Here is a 19836-nt window from a genome sequence, read left to right as displayed (position 1 = left end):
GGGAAACAGTCAGTAATTCATGGCAGGACACATTGAGATCCAAAGGGTTAAAGCTTTATAACTAATAACACACAAAGTGTCAACGTCATGTCAAAATACACACAGGAAAGAGCCTTAAATCAAACTTCAATAAGTTTTCAAGCAGCATTTTCCTTACTTTGCCTGTCTGTAAATTTGGATTATCATGGATGGAAATAGTTTTTCATTGGTTTGTGTGTGTGCAGTGATACCATGCCCATTGACGATTACCAAGACAAATCTAATCCTTACCTGCCTAATTATGTTTAAAAAGAAAGGTTTAAAAAGCTGAAAGACGTGTACGTAAGATAGTCGGACTCATTTTGAAACAACTTTCAACTCCTCTTGAAGGACCTAAAGGATCTCAATAAGTGAACTGAGTAAAAGTAAGCTGGGATTTTAGCTTTAAAGTCATCCTGAGAATTTCTCACCACAAACATAATGATTTCCCATGTGGTGCCGTGTCAAATGCTTTCCTGAAGTCCCAGCATTTCCTTATGTAAAAAAATCAATGATTTTCTCAAAAATGGAAATCAGGTTAGTCTGACACAATCAGACTAGATACATGTGGTACCTACATATTGCATCAAAACCCCCTTGTTCTGTTTACCTCCATGAATTATTCTTTCCTTCATAGTTTGTTCCCAAATCTTCCCTATTACTTACGTTAGACTAACAGATCTGTAATTGCCCCATTCACTCTTTCCCCATTTCTTAAATATAGGTATGACATTAAGAATCCTTTCAACCAGACTAGCAATCTCCTGGGTCAGTTCTTTCAGTATTTGGGATGGGAATCAGGGTGGATAGAAAGCAATGATTTTAAAAAAATTCAGATTTTTTTTATTTAAATCAGATTTTTTTTATAAAATGCCTTTTGAAGAAAAGATCTCAAAATAGTTTTAATTAAGATACATTATAGCTGAAAGATTTCTCATCATGGAATAGGGATTATACATTCTAATTCTATAGTATGAGACAATATATTCATGTCATGTTTAAGAAAAGTTTTGTAAATGAGTTCCAGTCGTTCATGGATTAGGGACTCAATTTTTATGGGGTTTCAGGCGCTTCTGTATAGATTATTTAGGTTAATGTTTCTATCTACTCAATGGGACTCAGCGCTCAGTCTAGAAGAGACCATCAGAGATGCTTTGTTTTGCCGTTCTCAAACTGTGCATTTGTGTCTCCAGAGGTAACATGCTTGTTAACAGCAAATATTGGTGGTTGTTTTTTTTTTTTTAATTTGTTTTTTTTTTAATATTTCATTTAACTATTTTAGCTAAAAACAATTTTAACAAAAACAAAACTGATTTTAAAAAACTTGACTATTTAACTAGATTCAAAAATTCATATGCTTGTTTTGTTAAAATATTCTCTGTTTGCTGTTGAAGAAAAAATCCAGAATACTTGATGTTGTTGTTTTAGTTAAATCAAAGACTGTAAATGTCTGTCTGGTGGTGGTCTCCTCCTAATACAGCCTGGCAAGAAAATCCTCCAAATATTAATGATTAATCTGTTGAATTGGAGAGAGTTCACCTCCCAATGACTTCATAAATATCTGCTTCAATTACCTTTGGTAAATGAAATAACCAAACAATCATTCATTTTCTGATATCACTTTAAAACTAATGTGAAAAGTTTTCAAAATAAATCACTGTTTCAAAATGTATCGTGTACCTTCTACAAATGAAACCTACATCTACCTCTGAGTTGTGAAGAAAATGTACTAAAGGTTATAATAACCAACAAGAATGCACTTCTGTGTCGAAATCCATGATTAAATTGAGTCTTCCTGACTAGTGATTTAAATCAATTTGATTTAATCCAAACCCCCCTGATGGAAATGATCCGGTCCTGCTGCTCTGAGCACATTAAACTCTCTACATTTTTCTTCCATCTCAGAGGTGGGAATTTCCGCTCTAGCTCGCTCCTTTCCATCAGCCTTCCTGCCTCCGTACCCCTGCTCAGCGGGAGGGTCTCTCTTTTCGCTGGGCCAGTTGCGCTAGAATCACCGCCCCGTGGGGTTAGAGGCACCACCGGGCTCATCCCGTCTAACCCCCGCCGAGTTGCTGGGTCCAGCCCACCCCAGACAGCGGGCTCCAGCCTCCTTCCCAGACCCTCTAGCAAAGGCATTTCCATGCACCCCCCCACCCCCCCGCGTCTGTCCCGGGCCGCCGCTCTCACCCGTGGGAAGTGTCCCGAGATCTCAGCTACAGCTGCTGGGCTGCAGTTTGCACCCGCGGCCCCTTGTCCTGCCCCTGGGGCAGAGAGACCAACTTCCCTCCGCCTGCTCCGGGGCGGCCTGGCCTGGGGCGTGGCTGCAGCCGGGGGCCACATGGCCCCGCTTCGTCTCCTCTTCCAAACTCTCACAGCCCCCCCGCACCCCAGTCACCCTGTGGGTGGGTTTCTATTCAAACAGACCAGCGGGACATTCAGCGGGGGGGGACCCTGGCAGACTTGGCTAAACAACCAACCAGGTCGCTCCGCTCCCGAGCCCCCCGCAGCCCAGCGCCCCCCGAAGGCGAGGGGGGAACAGCTGGTGAAACCGACCAGGCAGCGGCGCCCTTCCCCGCCGCGGGTTGGGAACCCGCAACCTCGGGGGGGGGGGCTCATCGTTAGTAACGGGGTGGATTGTCCCCCCCCCCCAACTAGGGAACCTTCCCCAAAACGCCTCCTCCCCCCTCAGGTGTGAATCCCTCCGCTCGCCACCCACAGCCCGCTCGGGAGATCCCGATCCCGTCCAGATTCTGGTCCCCGGCGGGCTCCACTGCCGCTAGCGGCCCCCACCCCAGAAATTAGCACTGAGCCAGAGAAGCGGGGATGGGGGCACCACCTATTTAGGGGGGGCTGGAAGAGAGATGTCACCCCCAAACCTGAATGTGGCGATCCGGGGGTCTGCTGTGACGTTTTGTTTGTTTGTTTTCCTGTGTAGACCAGGCTGTACTGGGAGGAGAACATCACGAGACAAGTATCAAAGGGGTAGCCATGTTAGTCTGGATCTGTAAAAGCAGCAAAGAATCCTGTGGCACCTTATAGACTAACAGACGTATTGGAGCATGAGCTTTCCTGGGTGAATACATGCATCCGAAGAAGTGGGTATTCACCCACAAAAGCTCATGCTCCAAAAGTCTGTTAGTCTATAAGGTGCCACAAGACTCTGCTGCATCACCAGACAGACGTTTACATTGTTTTATTTAACTAAAACAACAACATCAAGTATTCTGGATTTTTTCTTCAACAGCAAACATAGAATATTTTAACAAAACAAGCATATCAATTTTTGAATCTAGTTAAATAGTCAAGTTTTTTAAAATCAGTTTTGTTTTTGTTAAAATTGTTTTTAGCTAAAATAGTTAAAAGAAATATTTAAAAAAAAAACAACAAACTTAAAAAAAAACAACCACCAATATTTGCTGTTAACAAGCATGTTACCTCTGGAGACACAAATGCACAGCTTGAGAACTGCAAAACTAAGCATCTCTGATGGTCTCTTCTAGACTGAGCACTGAGTCCCATTGGGTAGATAGAAAGATTAACCTAAATAATCTATACAGAAGCCCCTGAAACCCCATAAAAATTGAGTCCCTAATCCATGAATGACTGGAACTCATTTACAAAACTTTTCTTAAACATGACATGAATATATTGTCTCATACTATAGAATTAGAATGTATAATCTCTATTCCATGATGAGAGATCTTTCAGCTATAATGTATCTTAATTAAAACTATTTTGAGATTTTTTCCTCAAAGGCATTTTATAAAAAAAATCTGATTTTTTTTTAAATCATTGCCTTTTATCCACCCTGATTCCCATCCCAAATACTGAAAGAACTGACCCAGGAGATTGCTAGTCTGGTTGAAAGGATTCTTAATGTCATACCTATATTTAAGAAATGGGGAAAGAGTGAGTGGGGCAATTACAGATCTGTTAGTCTAACGTAAGTAATAGGGAAGATTTGGGAACAAACTATGAAGGAAAGAATAATTCATGGAGGTAAACAGAACAAGGGGGTTTTGATGCAATATGTAGGTACCACATGTATCTAGTCTGATTGTGTCAGACTAACCTGATTTCCATTTTTGAGAAAATCATTGATTTTTTTACATAAGGAAATGCTGGGACTTCAGGAAAGCATTTGTCACGGCACCACATGGGAAATCATTATGTTTGTGGTGAGAAATTCTCAGGATGACTTTAAAGCTAAAATCCCAGCTTACTTTTACTCAGTTCACTTATTGAGATCCTTTAGGTCCTTCAAGAGGAGTTGAAAGTTGTTTCAAAATGAGTCCAACTATCTTACGTACACGTCTTTCAGCTTTTTAAACCTTTCTTTTTAAACATAATTAGGCAGGTAAGGATTAGATTTGTCTTGGTAATCGTCAATGGGCATGGTATCACTGCACACACACAAACCAATGAAAAACTATTTCCATCCATGATAATCCAAATTTACAGACAGGCAAAGTAAGGAAAATGCTGCTTGAAAACTTATTGACGTTTGATTTAAGGCTCTTTCCTGTGTGTATTTTGACATGACGTTGACACTTCATGTGTTATTAGTTATAAAGCTTTAACCCTTTGGATCTCAATGTGTCCTGCCATGAATTACTGACTGTTTCCCCCACCCTCCACCCCCATTGTCTGACACCCCTCCGGTAATTTCCTGCAATTGTGAACATTAAAACGAATACAAATTTAAAACAAAGCTTTAAAAGAAACAACAGTTTTGTGTGTCAAAATTATAGCTCACCTCTCCTGTGTATCTGAACCTCAAGAATTGAACTCGTCTGTCTGTATATTGATCTTTTAACCAACTCTCTCATTCTTTTCTTTTCTAATAAATTTTAGCTGAGTTAATAAGAATTGGCTGTGGCGTGTATTTTGGGTAAGATCTAAGTTATAATTGGACCTGGGTATGGGGCTGATCATTTGGGATTGGAAGAACCTTTTCTTTTATATGATGAGAGAAGATTCTCAGTGATCATCATCAGATCTGACGTGTGTCGGACGGAGGCCTGAGGCTGGGCACTTGAAGGGAACTGCGGTGTTTGGACTTGTGAGTAACCAGTGAGGTGCTACAGAGGCTGTTTCATGCAGGTAAATTGAAATATTGGAATATCCACCAGCTGCTGGGGTTTGTCTGCCCCGTTTGGTTTGCAGCTCACCCTGATTGAGTGACCCCAGCTGGCTCCCCCGGGCAGCACCGTCACAACAACCATTGACAAGTTGTCAAAGAGGTCCCTAAGGAAGGAATTCTCTCTCCTTCATAACTGTTCTTGCAGAGGTGAGGCTCGAGTTTGGTATGGAAGTGGCCTAGGCATTGGCAGAGAACTAATTAAATTAATTCCTCATTTAATCACTTACTGGCAGGATTTTGTGGTTTGCTGAAGTTTTTTTGTTTTGTTTTTTTCTTCTGAAGTTCCCTTCCAGACTATGGAAATTTCCTTTTAAGGCAATAAACCCAGCACAGCATCAGACTCACCTTTCCCTTGGGTGATTTCTGAGTTTTTACCTCCAGTGCCATTTGATAGAAGCACTTCGTTACCTTTCGCCAATTTCAACCCTTCTCACTAAAGCAACAAGCAACTTTGTTTGCAGACACCTGTGGGTGTTCTCACATGTGCGGCACTGTCGCAATTTGCTACCTCACCTCTGTCATCCCCTGGCCCAGTGGTTACTGGCTGGGGGGGACTGGGTCACTCCTGGCACTAGTTTGCATCATTAGAAAATCTCTATTTTATATGTGGACACAAACCAAGCCAGGTCTTTTTCAAATGTTGGAAACTTTCTGACTGCGCTGTAAGAAGGTATCTCAAGCTGAAGAGCTTTCTGTGCATTTCAGCGTGTTCTCCAAAGGGAGATGGGGGCTGCACGGAAAACAGACAAATTGTCTCTGCCGTAAAAACATTCCAGTTTCTTCCGAGAGAGGACAGGATGGACGATTTACTTCTCTCTGTGCTTAAGTTTCTCCATTGACACTTGAGATAGCTCTGTTCTGCAGCTAATACATGATACAATTGGGAAATGAACTGTACCCCACTGAAGGTCTCCAGGTATGTTTTGGGATTAAACAGATATTTTAATCCATTTTTAGAGTTGTAGAGAAACTCACTACGATGATGGTGTCATTTTAAGCTCCTCTGTACCAATGTGAATTAACCGTCCTGTTACAAGTGGTAAGTCACACAGGAAGAATAATCAAGGACTCTTATTACCTAGGTGGAAGACACAAAACCTCTAGTTACTGCTGAAAGCAAAGACACGTTCTCACATTGATTTGGGGAAAGTACCTGAGAGAGCGAGAGCTGCCTCGGCTCTCTCCCTCTGACCCGCTCTATTGTACATGTGAGGAAAATGACCAAACTCTCAACCTTCCTTCTGTCTGCAGCGTGTGCTCCACAAATGCAACAAGACGCATCTACAATGATTTTCATTGTGTTGTGTATTTCTAACTACAGAAATTATTCTCCCTGGGTGTGTAAGCAAATGAGTGTGTCGTCAGACGCTGCCGGTGTGGTGCTCTGCTCAATGTTGGTAACAGTCGGCTCCCTGCGTGTTCCCTCTGTGTGCTGCCCCGGCTCTGCGCAGGTCGCTGACACAGCAAACCCCAGGAGAACCCCCAATGACCACAGACTCCAGTAAGGTACGGAGGCAGGTCGGCCAGGTATATTATCGAAGAGAAACACAGTCTCCAGCTCACTGTTTACTTTGCGAGACTCCAGCTTTCCCAGTGCACAGCAGCCTTGGGTTCCTTCCCTGCCTTTCACCCATTTCAACCCTTTCCTGTTCAAACAGCAATGAGCAGCTTGGTTTACAGTTTGTTGAGCCTGCTGCTTATCAGTCTCACCTAAAAAGGGTTCCCAGGTTGCAAAGTGGAGCAGGGTCAGGTTAGGGGGAAACGCCAGAGTAAAGCAGCCCTGCAGGTATCGGGAGTAGCCCTGTTACTCTGTAGCCACAAAAACAAGGAGGGATCTGGTGCCACTGGACTCCTTGTTGTAGCCCTGCACTGCAGGATGCAGTTCAGAGAGAAGCTGTGGGTGGCGAGCGGAGGGAGTCACAGCAGAGGAGGGAAGAGTTGTGGTACCAGTTCAGTGTAGGGGTGTCACTGAAGTATTTTCTGAGTTTCTGGGGCGTGTGAATTCCTCCATTTCCGGAGCTGCTTCTGCATCACCTGAAAGTACAGGCCAAAAACAAGCCATGAAACACTAGACCAGGGCCGCCCGGGTGGGGGTGGGGGTGGGGCAACTGAAGCAATTTGCCCCAGGCCCTGGGCTCCGCAGGGGCCCCCAAGAGAACGGGTGAGGCTCCCGGCCCGGCCCTACCACACCTCTGCCCCTTTCCCGGAGCCTCAGCGTATCCAGGAGCGTCGCTGAACAGCTGCAGCCTGGCTCCATTGGGGCCTGAGCTCCGCCCCACTCAGAGCCGCGTGGTGAGGGAGTGGGGCTGGGAGCTCACACCCCGCTGGAGCTCATAGCCCTGCCCCCTTACCACACGGCTCTAAGCGGGGAGGAGCGCTGGCCCCGCCGGAGCCAGGCTGCAGCTGTTCAGAGACACTCCTGGATACGACACGCTGAGGTGAGGGGGGAGCCGGGGATAAGAGGCCGAGGCTGGGGCCAGGGGCAGGGGGTTGGATAAGGGGCAGGGAGTCCCGGGGACAGGGTGGGGGCAGAGGTGGGGGGCGGTCAGGGAACGGGGGGGTTGGATTGTGGGCGTTCTGGGGGGGGGTCTGTCAGGACTCAGCGGGGGGTGGATAGGGGTCAGGGCAGTCCGAGGACTGGGAGCAGGGGTGGGGTCCCAGGGTGGTGATGGGGGGTCTCCGGGGGACGGTGAGGGGACAAGGAGCAGGATGAGTCGGGGATTCTGAGGGGGGTGGGCAGTCTGGGGGGGCAGGAAGTGGGTGGGGGTTGGATAGGGGGCAGGGCCAGGCTGTTTGGGAGGCACAGCCTGCCCTACCCTAAAGCTCATTCAGCAGTTTGAGGCTTGCAGAAGAGCCGAGCTGTGAGCTTTTCCATTAGGGCTCCCATCCCTTTCACTTCTCAAATGCCAAATTCTAGTCTGTATTTAATTTCAGTGCCATAGGGAGATTCATGTCAGGGGAGGGGAGCTTCATTTCAAATTAGCCACTGGGGGAAGGATCACATGAGAAGAGCAATATCCTTCCCAACCCTACCAAGGGAGACCCCCACCCCTGCATTCCCTGAGGCTCCAGAGGGGTTAATTCAGTGGTTCTCAAACTTTTGTCCTGGTGACCTGTAGCAGGGTGGACCCTGCTCCGGGGTTTTAAGGGGTTTAAACTGTGGCCTGACAGAGCTGGGCTGATTGGGAAAGTGGCTGCAGCTGGGGGCCACGCCCCAAACTGAGGAGCAGGGCCTTATAAGAGGCAGGGAAGCCAGAGCACAGACAGTCTCTCTCTGTGGTTAGAGAGAGATGGGCCTGGCTGCTTAGAAGCAGAGCTAGAGTACCTGGGTGAAGCAGGGCTGGGAAGGCTAAGGAGCTGGGGAGCTCTGGCCAGGAAAACCCCAGGCTGCAGCCTAGCGGTAGGCCAGAAGGTACTGTGGGGGGGTTGCAAGGGACAACCCAGGAGTAGGCAAAGCAGCAGGTCCAAACCCCTATTGCCTGTGATGAGTGGGCTGATACTGCAGTCTGCCCCAGGGTGTGGGGCTAGACCATGACCCTCAGTGGCCACTACTGAGGCAAAGTGGGGATAGTAGGGTGGGGGTCCCCCTGGGAGGGGGAGACCCAATTATAGTTAAAGGGGCACCAGGTCCAGGGAGGGACACGGGGGCCTGCGAATAGGGGGATCACCAGCCTGCCGAGGGCGCTCCAGGGCTGGACTGAGTGAAATTTGGAGACCAACCAGCAGGAGGTGCGGCAGGGGTGAGTCGGCCCGTTTACATGACCCCTTTCACATAGCAAACCTCTAAGTGCGACCCCCCTTTAAATATATAAAAAAAGTGTTTTTAATTTATAACACTATTATAAATGCTGGAGGCAAAGCAGGGTTTGAGGTGGAGGCTGACAGCTCGCAACCCCCAGTAATAACCTCGTGACCCCCTGAGGGGTCCTGACCCCCAATTTGAGACCCCCTGGGTTAATTTAATTTTAGCATCCTGTGTCCATTCATATGCATGTGCTATTTTGAGCTTTTCAGTTTTCACAACATAGGCTCATCCCAGATTCTGGAACAAGCTCAAATGCTCAGTTCGTGGAGTAAACTAAAGACAAACCCACAGTAACAGGCTCCAGTTTGTGAGGTACCCCATGGAGCCAGTGTCTAGGAAACAGATTAAATTAATGGAGGTTAAGTCCATTAATGGCTATTAGCCAGGCTGGATAAGGAATGGTGTGCCAAGCCTCTGTTTGTCAGAGGGTGGAGATGGATGGTAGGGGAGAGATCCCTTGATCATTACCTGTTAGGTTCACTCCCTCTGGGGCACCTGGCACCAGCCACTGTCAGTAGACAGGATACTGGGCTGTATGGACCTTTGGTCTGACCCAGTATGGCCGTTCTTATGTTCTAAGCTAAATGAACCCAAAGTTATGGAGACAGATATGAGTCAAGGAAGCCAGCAGAGTATCAGAAACCTGGAAAAATCCCTGACTGGATGGGCTCAGACATTTGGTCACAAGCTGAGGTGGTTCAAAAGTTTTGGATTTTTTTTTTAAAGCAGAATTTTTTATTGTTTCTTTAAACAAACACAGCAAGCAGCAAATATTTGGCCACACACTTCTGAAACCCCAAACCGTGTTCAAGTTTTGGCACACTAATTTCAGCTTTTCAATTAAAAAAACCCAAAACAACTAATTTTGAAGGAAAGCAGACATTGTCAGTGATTTTTTTCTGCTTTTTAAAACCCTCTAGTTTCCGATCCAAAAAAAGTTTTGACGGAAAATATTTGCCCAACCCTTTTAATGAGCTTTAGTGCCTTTTAGCACTAGCTGATTCTGAGAACCAGTGATACCTTGTAAAGAAGTTTTCTCAAAACTGGGTTTGTGCCGAGATGTGGAAGGTTTATTTTTCCCAGGGCCACCTGTGGGGGGGAGCAAGTGGGGCAATTTGCCCAGGCCCCGCAGGGGCCCCCATGAGAATATAGTATTGCAATTTTTTTTTATGGAAGTGGCCCCCAAAATTGCTTTGCCCCAGCCCCCCTGAATCCTCTGGGCGGCCCTGCACTAGATGGTAGAACCGGAGCTGAAGGAAGTGCTGAGCGTGCAGCTTTGTACACACATCGGCCACAGGAGCCCCCAGGAAGAGCCCGTCATCCAGGGTGCGGGTGTAACGTGGGGAGGGGAGGGAAGGAAAAGGGGGAACAAGCACATTCACTGAGGCCCATCAGGCACTAGCCAGCGCGGCCTAGGGAGCGACAGCTCCTCAGAGCAGCAGCCAGCACGTTTCCAGCCTTCGCGAGGGCTGAACGTGTCAATCAGCGAAGCCTGAGGAACTCTGGGTAACTCCAGCAAACAATTTTTACTCCTCTCTCCCATCCAGATAGAACCCGATTCCTAATCCGGTCACACGTCTCTGCACAGGGCCGGCCAGAGGGGCTGGTGGAGGGTCAGTGACCGGATTCTTTAAACTTTAAATCGTCTCCTTAATCCCGTGTCCAGCTGCCTGGACCGTAGGTAGCAGCGTGGTGAGGAGAGCAGCCTCCGGGGAGCTGGGACGTGGCCCACGGTGCAAGCAAACGGGACAGGAAGTGGAGTGGGCTTTGCATCCACCCTCCATAGCCCCACCCAGCGCCGCTCTGCCAGCATGCTGGGAAAGTACCTGCCCCAGGTGCAGACCTGCCACTGGATACTTCCCCTCGGAGCAACAATCACACTCTGCCTCGTGGGCTGCTCCAGCTGCCCCTAGCTCGGGTCCCACGGCAAAGCCACCCCCGAGCCCCCTTAGCTCCTGCCAGCGCTTTGCTGGAATCGCAGGCTCAGAGGCAGAGGATTTGATGGGTAAGATAAGGCAGCTGCCTTGGATATTGGCTTATCTAGCTCTGGAATACACCTGGCTCTTCAGCTAGAGAGCTCCAAGCACTTTACAAGGAAGTGTCATTCCCACTTTACAGGTGGGGAAACTGAGGCACGGAGCAGGGACGTGACCTGCCCGAGGTCACCCAGCAGGCCAGTGGTAGAGCCAGGAATAGAACCTGGGTCTCACGAGTCCCAGGCCAGTGCTCTTTCCACTAGGCCACAGTGCTTCACTGCCTTTATTGGGCTTTGTGTTAGTAACACAGGGTCCAGCTGTCTGAAGGGCAAATGTTAAAATTTGTTTGTCTCAGGAAGAAATAGGTTAAAACCTTATTTTGCAAATAGTTTTGTGTTGCCGCCTAGGGGATATAACGGTTAACAGGATCTTTGTTTCTCTTTACTCATTTGACATTATAATGAAAATTGATTTTTAAAAAGCCTTGTAACATACACTATTGCACATACCTGCTTTAGACTTCGTAGTCTTCTTTTTCCACCAACAGTATCCTACAGAACCCCCTACAAGAATCACTACTATGCTCAATGGGACACAAATGCTTAGAATGCGGAGTCGGTTTTCACGTCCTCCTGGAACGTTTGCACCTGCAAAACAGTAAAATGATTACGTAAGCTGGAACTGCCTCCCTCCCTGTGGCAATTAGCTGTTACTACAGCTTGCGCCATACAGCCAGGCATTCTGCTAGAAGGGCCGTGGGCTGAAAACCCACAGGTGGGCAATCAGGAGTGACTGCACGGGAAAGACGGGGTACATGGTGGTAGCACTGGGCAGGAAATGCAGCAATGCTAGAGAAGAAGGGACACCAGACGTCCAGCTGGGGAGCAATAAGAGCAGCAGGTTGAGACACAGCCAGGGTCTGGCTCATCTCAGGGTGGCCAGTAGCAGATGGACTCATGGCAGAGCAATTACGTGATGCAGAGCAAAGTTCCTAATGGGGTGGGGAAGAAGTTTGGTTAGACTGGGCAGCTGCAGCAGGGTGAGCCGGAGAACCCCCACGTGTGCTGGCAGAGTTGGAGCACGGAAGTTACAGGATCCGAAACACCACCACCACCACCACCCTCCATGTCCTTTAATAAACCGGAGTCCTGAGGTTACAGATTCCAGAATTTGGTTTCCTGAATGCACCAGGAAAGCCTGGTGGGGGGAATGGAGGGTCACAAACAGGGAGATAACAGGACACCTGGAACTTGGGATTGGTGCTTTTTATTTAATTGATAAATTGAAAGAGAAAAGTTCCCTAAGTTCTACATTAATCAAACCCTGAAAACCTTTGACTGAGCTTCCTGTCTCACCAGAAGGAGTTCAAATGCGTCATTGCAACTCTGGCCTGTTTAGTACGTTATCCGAAAGATGGCTTGAAAAAGCACATTTTTGGCCACACTGTGTGTCTGGCCTGGTGCCCATACCAAGCGGAAAGCTATGCTAGGAGACGCTCTATCACCTTCTGCCCACCTACAGAACCAACCACAATCCCGGACACTGCACTCCTCAGAGCACAGGGACTGTGGAGTCTGCCAGTAGGGAAAACCCACAGGAGGCAGAGACAGACTCTGCAAACTCATCCTGGGATCTGAGAGTCAAGCTGGGCTCTTCCCGCCTCAAACATCACCAGAAATAGAGATCCGATACTGTGCCCTTAGTGACATGGGAACGTTTCCACTGAGGACTAATGGGGTTACTGGGGTGCAAAAGAGGGAATTGTTTGGCCTGCAGTGTCGTTATTACTGATGATGTAGTGAGAGAAGGAAGAATCCAACTCGATCATGGCACTGACAGTTAAAGCTCCATTTCTACTTCTAAAAACAGATCACAGTAGATACAGAGCAATAAGAGAAAAAAACTGATCCCCAGGGTGCTTCTCTTAATGTCACTTCTCACAGCAGGTGCCTGCTTCAAAATTATGGTAAAGGGCTGATGGGTTTCTCAGTGAAAGGACAAACGTCACGTCACAGTTGATAAGGGAACGTCGCTGACCTACCTTGGGTCTTTTTCTGCATCAGCAGGACAGTTTGTAAAGTTTGGGGGCTGTTCTCATATAAACTAGCATGACAAGTGTAGTTCCCAAAGTCAGCGGGGGTTACATTCTTCAGTAGCAGAGACACGTTGCCCTCGGACAATCCCTGAGATGCGAACTCCGTTCTCCCCTTATATCGTCCAGACTGATACACTGGATGGTTCTTGCCATTGTAGTAGCTGTTCACGACTTCACTCCCTGACCGCTGCCAGTTCACTGTCGGCTTTGGAAGATGGTCGGCGTCTCTACGTTCAACAATGCAGGGCAGGAGCACGTCTTCACCTTCATCTGCTTCAATTCTGACAGGGTCACCGGCTGAGAGAGGAGGAGAACATGGCATCACTCAAAGTCAGCTGAAACCATTTCTATTGTCCTTGCCAAGCGATACAACCTCTAGGGCCGTGGCTGCTGGCATCACATGCTCATTCTAAGGCGAATCCAAGATCAAAACCTTCAGGGGCAGCTAAGTTGCCTCAGGACAAAACCCGTCCACCCGAAGGGTTAAAAGCACAGGAGGACGTAGCTAAGGAGACAGGCTCCCGCCTTCCTTTCCATCCTCCTCTTGTCCACAACGCTGTCGGTAACACGCCAATGCTCAGCTCCCATCTTTGGCAGATCTCCAACAGCAATAGGTCCCCCACTGTCATCACACCCAGAGGGCAACCCCAGAGGCTCGGCTGGGAGCAGATCCATCGTCTCACATTCGTGCATTATGGACCAGCCCATAACACCCAGCACTGCTGAGGCCAACAGCGAGGTTTTGTGTCAGCGAGTAAGAGACCTGCACCCGCCGGGGGGAACTTCCCTGCAGAAACTGCTCCTGAAGGGCGTGGGAGGCTGTGCCATCTCAGTCAGTTATTTGTGTCCAGACCCACTGCACTCCCCCTGCCCCTGGGACCCCGCGTCTGCCAGGATGAAGCCCCCCTCCCAACCTTTCAACATGCCCCGGTGGGACAGCCGCAAGCGTGACAGCTCCCAGGCTGGCTGACGACAGGGATTGAACCAACGACCTCAGAGCAAAAAGCACGAGAGAGTCTTTAGTAGAAGCTGTCAAGAGCCAGGCTCCCTAGCAGAAGCAGTCACAGACTCTCCACCTGTGGGGCGTGACCAGCTAGGGGATGTGTCACACAACCCTGCCTCCCCCCAGTTCGGTTATACAAGCTAAACATGTAACAAATGCCTGCTGTGTGCAGCGTGCTGATCCCACCAGGATGTACAGCTCATCATAGTTCAATCCATCACCTCCTGTAAAGAGGCCTTTGCACCATGTGAATCACCTGCAACCATCCCGTTCCCTCCCGACCCACCGACGGGTTTGAGCCCCTGACGGTCAGAGCCCTATGCTGGGACCTCACTACTTGAGTGACAGGACCCTGGAGTGATTGCTAGCCCCTCTGCAGGCCTGACACCAGCGGAGGCCGTGCCAGACAACCCCAACGGGCTAAACAACTATTTACTAGCGATCAGTACAACGCTGGTGCTCAGGAATCCTGGAGTCTCTCCCTGGCTTCGGGAGAGGTTCGAGTGACTAAACCAGCCTTGGTTCTCCACTCCGAAAACCAGTGTGGTGCGTGGATCAGATCAGGGTTTGTCCTGCCAGAGACCTGGGTCGGGGTCAGCTGTGAGCTGCTATGAACTCACTCCCAGATGATTGTTTGTAAATGTTGGTGTGGTGGGGGCATGCAGACTTAAAAGTGGCAATCTTCAACAACAAAACTTCAAAAACAGACTCCAATGAGAAACTGCAGAACTGGACATCATTTGCAAACTGGACACTGTCAAATTAGGCCTGAAGAAAGACTAGGAGTGGTTGGGTCGCAACAAAAACTAAAAACTAATTTCCCTATACTAATTTCCCCCTACTGTTACTCACACCTTTTTGTCAACTGTTGGAAACTGATTACCACTACAAAAGTGATTTTTCCTCCTGTTGAGAATAGCCCACTTTAACTGAATTGTTTCGTTAGAACTAACCCCCTACTTGGTAAGGCAACTCCCATCTTTTCATGAACTGTATATTTTTAAAATATATATTATATCTCTTCCTACTGTTTTTTCCACTCCATGCATCTGATGAAGTGGGTTTTAGCCCATGAAAGCTTGTGCCCCTCCCGCATTCTGTACGAGTCAATTTTCACTCTTTAGCCAATAGTGAGTGTGTGTGAACAGCCCTTCCCAAACAACTCTCACAGGCTGGGCTTTGACCCCGCAGCCCAAGCACTGGCCGGGTACAGAGGGGCAGGAAGCAGGGCTGGGTGCAGTTACGTATCTATAGAAAGTTGAGCACAGAGCCAGCTCCGGGAGCAGCTGCCCTGCTGCATGACGTCCCACTCTAGTAGCAACGAGACCTATTAGCACAGAGCCACCCACCCATAACCCAGGGGTTGCATGTCAGGGACACTGCAGACGAGAGCATTTGAAAAGCTACAGAGACGTTCGGGGAAAGCATTTGCCTTTTTCCCCCCATTTGGCAACATGGGAGCAAGAGAGCAGATAGGTCAGCTTACCTCGCAGCAGGACAGCGCCACACACAAGTAACAGCCACTTCTTCATCTGGGCTGCCATTTTCCTTGTTGGTTTTCAGATCCTCTTGCAACCTGTTTGTGTAAAAAAAAAAAAGGAATCTCACTTAGATCTGCAGGAATCTCACTTAGATCTGTTGTACAGAAAGTCCAGACCATCCTTATTAACCCCGGCAAGCTGAGCCGCTTGGGAACAGAGGCCAGCTCAGCCGCCTGCATCATTGTACAGGATAATTGATCAGTAATATTGTGGTCATGCCTCAGGGCCTCATCACAGACCAGGGCCCCACTGTGCTGCACTGTGCACATCCAGGAGAAGACGTGCCCGGTGGGGCCAGGGACCGGCTACACTGCAGCTGGCAGGGACAGGGGCGGCGAGTTATATGGGCCCGTGGGGCCCAGGCCCCACCAATAATCCAGGAGCTGGGCTCAGCCCCACCAATGTGCTGGGGGTCCCCGCTTTGCAACACCCGGAGCTCTCACTCACCGCAGCAGCAGCTCCCGGGAGGGGCCTCAGGAGCGACTGGACTCCCAGCCAATGGGAGCTGCCGGGGGTGGTGCCGGTGCTGCCTGGCCGCGCCTCCACAGCAGGGAGGGGGAGCGAGCCACAGGCAGCGGCTGAGCCCTGGGCATTGTGAGCAGCAGACAGACACAGACGGTGAGCTGTGGGCAGCTAGACACACACAGCCGGGGAGGGGGGGTTGGTGGGGACAAACACACACAGCCAGGGGGTTGTGGGACAGACACACGGGGGGGGGGGACGGACAGACAGACAGACACAGCCTGTGAGCTGTGGGGGCAGCCACACAGGGCCGCCCAGAGGATTCCGGGGGCCCTGGGTCTTCGGCGGCGGGGGGCCCTTCCGTTCCGGGACCCGCCGCCAAAGTGCCCCGAAGACCCGCGGCAGGAGCCCCCCGCCGCCAAATTACCGCCGAAGCGGGACCCGCCGCCCGGTCTTCGGCGGTAATTCGGTGGCGCGGGGGGGGTCCCCGCCGCGGGCCTTCCGGGCACTTAGGCGGCGGGTCCCGGAACAGAAGGGGCCCCCCGCCGCCGAAGACCGGGCTGCGCTTCGGCGGCGGCGGGTCCCGGTCCCGCCCCCGGCCCCGACGGTCCCGCTCCTCCCCCGCGCCCCGGTCCCGGCCCCGGCCCCGGCCCCAGCCTCTTACCGAGCACGTCTCCGGCGGGGCCTGAGCTCCGTCCCGCTCAGAGCCGCGTGGTGAGGGGGCGGGGCTGGGAGCTCCACGCCGAGCGGAGGCAGCTGCCCCGCCCCCTCCCCACGCCGCTCTGAGCGGGGCGGGGTTCAGGCCCCGCCAGAGACATGCTCGGTAAGAGGCTGGGGCCGGGGCCGGGACCGTCTCTGAGCGGGGCGGGGCTCAGGGGCCCCGCCGGAGACGCTGAGGCTCCAGGAGAGGGGCGGAGGCGGGAGCCTCCGCTCTTCTCTTGGGGGCCCCTGCGGAGCCCGGGGCCCGGGGCAAATTGCCCCCTTTGCCCCCCCCTCTGGGCGGCCCTGCAGCCACACACACACAGAGCCAGGGAGGGGGGGGTTGGTGGGGACAGACACACACAGCTTGGGGGTTGTGGGACAGACACACAGCGGGGGGCAGACAGACAGACACAGCCGGGGGGGTTGGTGGGGAGAAACAGACACAGCCAGGGGGTTGGGGGTTGTGGGACAGACACACACAGCGGGGAGCAGACAGACAGACAGACAAAGCCGGGGGGGGTGGTTTGGTGGGGACAAACAGACACAGCCAGGGGGTTGGGGGTTGTGGGACAGACACACACAGTGGGGGGCAGCCAGACAGACAGACACAGCCGGGGGTTGTGGAACAGACAGACACAAGGACACAGCCGGGGGGTTGTGGGACAGACACACACAGCCGGGGGTGGTGGGGGCAGCCAGACACATACAGCCGGGGGTTGCGGGACAGACCGACACAAGGACACAGCCAGGGGGTTGAGGGACAGACAGATGGACACAGCCGGGGGAGATGTGGGGACAGACAGATGGAGTCGTGGGTGGGGAAAGGAGCAGCAATGGGCACCCCGGGGCTGGTATAAAATACACAGAATGGGGGGGGGCTTCCTGAGGGGACTATAGCAACACCCCCCGCAGAGCAGACCCAGGTTGCAGCTGGCTCCGCCCATCACAGCCCCCTGCCCCACAGAGACCCACACAACCCTCTGCCCCCTCGAGAGATTCCCAATGACACCTGTGCCCGTCACTCCTCTCCAAAGAGCCCTCCCCTTTGTGCCAGCCCACTCCCCTCCCCCACTGCCTCCCCTCCTCCAAAGCTCCCTACAATCTCCCCCTTTGCCTTCCGCCCCCCAGCCCAGCCCATTCCATTGGCCGGGAGGCTCCCAGTCTAGTAGCTAGCAGGGCCCATGGGAGCTGCACCTGAGGCAGGGTGCCTGCCTGCAGATGCAGACCTGCCTGGCTGTGCCTCCACAGCACAGGGAAGGGGAGCCACAGGTGAGCAAGCCCTGGTCATCATCATCATCACAGGCCCAGTAATTCTCTGGATATTTAATTTCACTGAGGCAAAATGTGTGCAATTTTATGGGTTGAATGACTGAATGACATAATACCCACCTGCCTGCATTGTCCGTCACTAAGTCCAGTAATTTTGTCAAGTGTTTGTTGCACAACATGGTGGTGCCTACCCCTACCTTGTGCTTCAGGGGGTGATGGGGTCAGGGCAGCCTGTTATAGAACTACCTGATTAGTAATTGGATATGTTGGCTGGCATCTTTTTTAGTAATTGGATATGTTTGTTCCCCCTGATGTTAGAACCTGGCTACACCACTGGGGAGGGGAGCTTCCTAGACCTGTGCAGCTGGGGCTTGGGTGAATTTTGTGATACTGTGCCCCTCCCCAGCTACCACCCTGCAGTCCCCACTCCTGCACCATGCTGGGCAAGGGGCAGCCCCATCCCCAGTGAGGCTATGGTGAGGGGTGGCAGCAGGGGAGGCCACACGTGATGGCAACTTCCCCTCCCCCCGGTACCCACCATAGGGGAGCCGAGTGGGCCTTCTGGACCTGAGAGGGACCCTAGGAGCATGTGCAGTGAACTGCGGGGGAGAGGAGGGGTCCCTCCCCTGGAGCTTGCTGCTGCCAGGGAGGGTGGAGGGGAGTCCTCTTTGGCCCTAGCCCTGGGGCAGCCTGTCTGCACCCCAAGTTCCTTATCCCCAGCCCTGCCCCAGAGTCCTCACCTGACCGGAAAAACACGCAACTTAAATTTGGTGGTCAGTTTAGAGTATCATAGAATATCAGGGTTGGAAGGGGCCTCAGGAGGTCATAAGGTCCAACCTCATGCTCAAAGCAGGACCAATTCCCAACTAAATCATCCCAGCCAGGGCTTTGTCAAGCCGGGCCTTAAAAACCTCTAAGGAAGGAGATTCCACCACCTCCTAGGTAACCCATTCCAGTGCTTCACCACCCTCCTAGTGAAAAAGTTTTTCCTAATATCCAACCTAGACCTCCCCCACTGCAACTTGAGACCATTACTCCTTGTTCTGTCATCTTCTACCACTGAGAACAGTCTAGATCCATCCTCTTTGTAACCCCCTATCAGGTAGTTGAAAGCAGCTATCAAATCCTCCCTTATTCGTCTCTTCTGCAGACTAAACAATCCCAGTTCCCTCAGCTTCTCCTCAGAAGTCATGTGCTCCAGCCCCCTAATCATTTTTGTTGCCCTCCACTGGATTTTCCAATTTTTCCACATCCTTCTTGCAATGTGGGGCCCAAAACTGCACGTAGTACTCTAGATGAGGCCTCACCAATGTTGAATAGAGGAGAATGATCATGTCCCTCGATCTGCTGGCAATGCCCCTACTTATACAGCCCAAAATGATGTTAGCCTTCTTGACAAAGGCCAGAGGAGGGAGTGTTAGTGCCTGTGTGGACTTCTGAGAAGTGCATGGGGTGGAAGGAGATGCTGGGATGCTCTGGAACCACTCCTTCAAAGCCAGTCAGGACTCTGGGGGAGCCTCCTCTCTGAGCAGACTGTCTCCAGGGCAAGAAGCTTACACCTTCCTGGGTCTGACCTCAGAGCATTCAGCCCTTCCACACCATGCACTTTCCGCAGTGAGTCCGCCCAGGCGGGGTCCTGGGGCAGCCAGAGGTCCCTGCACCCCAACTCGGCAGTCAGATGTGACTCTCAGCCAGACTGTAAAACAGAAGGTTTATTAGATGATGGGAAAACAGTTTAAACAGAGCTTGTTGGTACAGAAAACAGAACCCCTCGGTCAGGTCCATCTTGCGGGGTGGGGAGCCCAGAACCAAGTTCTGAGTC

The 19836-nt window shown here is 51.0% G+C and overlaps 1 protein-coding gene across 1 annotated transcript; it reads right to left on the bottom strand.

Annotated features, from left to right (window-relative positions):
• Positions 1-12858: 12858 nt before the first annotated feature.
• Positions 12859-15616, bottom strand: LOC123376330 (myelin-oligodendrocyte glycoprotein-like). The gene is made up of 2 exons (XM_045028254.1): positions 15527-15616; positions 12859-13334 (listed from the first exon to the last, which is right to left on the bottom strand). The coding sequence occupies exons 1-2, from the start codon at positions 15582-15584 to the stop codon at positions 12952-12954; spliced, it is 441 nt and encodes a 146-aa protein (XP_044884189.1). The 5' UTR covers positions 15585-15616; the 3' UTR covers positions 12859-12951.
• Positions 15617-19836: the final 4220 nt, after the last annotated feature.

The sequence above is a fragment of the Mauremys mutica genome, chromosome 1 (genome assembly GCF_020497125.1).
Source record: "Mauremys mutica isolate MM-2020 ecotype Southern chromosome 1, ASM2049712v1, whole genome shotgun sequence".
Classification (NCBI taxonomy): Eukaryota; Metazoa; Chordata; order Testudines; family Geoemydidae; genus Mauremys; species Mauremys mutica.
The sequence above is the reverse complement of the archived record's forward strand: the minus strand, read 5'-3'. Positions and strand labels throughout refer to the sequence as shown.

Bases quoted from the DNA above. Each gene is read 5' to 3' on its own strand.
- LOC123376330 (XM_045028254.1), bottom strand. From the start codon at position 15,584: ATGGCAGCCCAGATGAAGAAGTGGCTGTTACTTGTGTGTGGCGCTGTC. The intron at 13,335-15,526 runs GTAAGCTGACCT...CTCCTCTCTCAG, and splicing joins TGGCGCTGTCCTGCTGCGAG to CCGGTGACCCTGTCAGAATT.